Source organism: Sinocyclocheilus rhinocerous, unplaced genomic scaffold (assembly GCF_001515625.1).
Source record: "Sinocyclocheilus rhinocerous isolate Xijiao unplaced genomic scaffold, SAMN03320098_v1.1 C36652418, whole genome shotgun sequence".
Classification (NCBI taxonomy): Eukaryota; Metazoa; Chordata; class Actinopteri; order Cypriniformes; family Cyprinidae; genus Sinocyclocheilus; species Sinocyclocheilus rhinocerous.
Genome location: NW_015784729.1, coordinates 1 through 1,454, shown reverse-complemented (window position 1 = coordinate 1,454; position 1,454 = coordinate 1). Strand labels below are relative to the sequence as shown.

The window sequence follows — 1,454 nt, the reverse complement described above, 5'->3', positions numbered from 1 at the left end:
TCTCTCTCTCACACACACACACACACACACACACACACACTCTCATCTGTCAGTGAGTGTGCTGATCTGTGTTTGCCGTGTCTCAGGGAACATCCAGGTGTCGTGGATCGATGACACGTCGGCGTTCGTGTGTCTCAGTCAGACGGAGCAGGTTCAGATAGGTGAGACTCTCAGATCCGCTGCTCTGCTCCAGTGTGAGCCGATCGTCTGCTAACGTCTGCTGTCTGTGCACAGCCATGAACACCAGCCGCTACGCCGAGAGCTACCGCATCCAGACCTACGCTGAGTACATGCAGTCCAGACAGAAGAGCACACACACCAGCAGGAGGTGGACTGACGACGGCTGGGCGGACACTTCCTACAGCGCCGCCTCGGGCTCCAGCCGGTGAGTGCCACAGAGTCCCTCAGACGCGCCACACGAGTCAGGCAGTCATGTGACCATACGAGTGTGTGTGTGTTCAGGCTGCAGGCGGTCAAGAGGAGCATCAGTCCGTCTCTAGAGGAGCAGAATCACGACGCTGACAGCAGCTGGACAAACTACAGCAGCGTCAAGAAGATCAAGACCGACGGTCAGTGAGTCTGCATTCACAGACAGCTGTAACTGCAGCGATACCATAACTGCATCCACATCAACAACTATAACCATAACTACAGACATAACCGTAACAGCTCCATATCAACAACCGTAACTATGGCAATAACTATAACAGTGTCCACATCAACTATACAGTACACTATCACTATATTAGTGTCTACACAAACACAACCATACCAATTATAATATTAGCATACACACCAATAGACACATGTACAACGTCAGTAATTACTAACGAGAACTATGTCAGTCAGTGTATTGGCGTCCACACAGATCACTATAATTGAGCATTTAATAAAACTATGGTAACAGTAATTGTTCTTGCTGTCTTTTCAAACCTGTTTTTCATTAACATGAGATGTTTAATTTCGTTTGTGTCACAGGAAGCTGCTCGCAGACGTACGCTGATGTCGCTGGCTCCTGTGATTGGCCCAGACTGCAGTAAGTGCCCCGCCCCTTTAACTCACTCACATGATGTCATGACTCAGTCTGATTGGCTGCTGTTTGTCCAGGCCTGATGAAGGCGGAGCCTCTGTGAGTCCAGTGCAGGAGGAGGCGGAGCCCGAGGAGTCCTCAGCCAATCAGAGTCAAGGTAAAAGGAGCCGCAGACACAAGAAGAGGAAGTCAGACGGTGAGCGTTTACATTGACGTACACCGCGTAACTCTCGTCCGCTGAACTTGACTGTTTGTTTGTTTGTTTGTTTTCTGTCGCACAGCTTCTGAAACTACGCCACCGGCGCTCTTCGACGTTCCTCAGGTTTGGTAGCGAAGGCTCGGCAGCCAATCGGAAGCCTCGCTCAGTCTGGGTGTAATTGACAGCCAATCAGAAGACTGCACTTATCTCCTGACGCCCAGCGTG

General features: G+C 50.6%; 1 protein-coding gene across 1 annotated transcript; it reads left to right on the top strand.

Moving 5' to 3' along the window:
* Positions 1–30: 30 nt before the first annotated feature.
* On the top strand, positions 31–1,448 carry LOC107736395 (poly(A)-specific ribonuclease PARN-like). The gene is made up of 6 exons (XM_016547821.1): positions 31–161; positions 235–385; positions 463–569; positions 979–1,036; positions 1,108–1,226; positions 1,312–1,448. The coding sequence occupies exons 2-6, from the start codon at positions 237–239 to the stop codon at positions 1,359–1,361; spliced, it is 483 nt and encodes a 160-aa protein (XP_016403307.1). The 5' UTR covers positions 31–161; positions 235–236; the 3' UTR covers positions 1,362–1,448.
* Positions 1,449–1,454: the final 6 nt, after the last annotated feature.

Excerpts from the sequence above, each read along its gene's own strand:
- LOC107736395 (XM_016547821.1), top strand. The coding sequence starts at position 237 with ATGAACACCAGCCGCTACGCCGAGAGCTACCGCATCCAGACCTACGCT. Across the intron at positions 1,037-1,107 it reads TGTGATTGGCCCAGACTGCA|GCCTGATGAAGGCGGAGCCT; the intron begins GTAAGTGCCCCG and ends CTGTTTGTCCAG. Across the intron at positions 1,227-1,311 it reads CAAGAAGAGGAAGTCAGACG|CTTCTGAAACTACGCCACCG; the intron begins GTGAGCGTTTAC and ends TCTGTCGCACAG.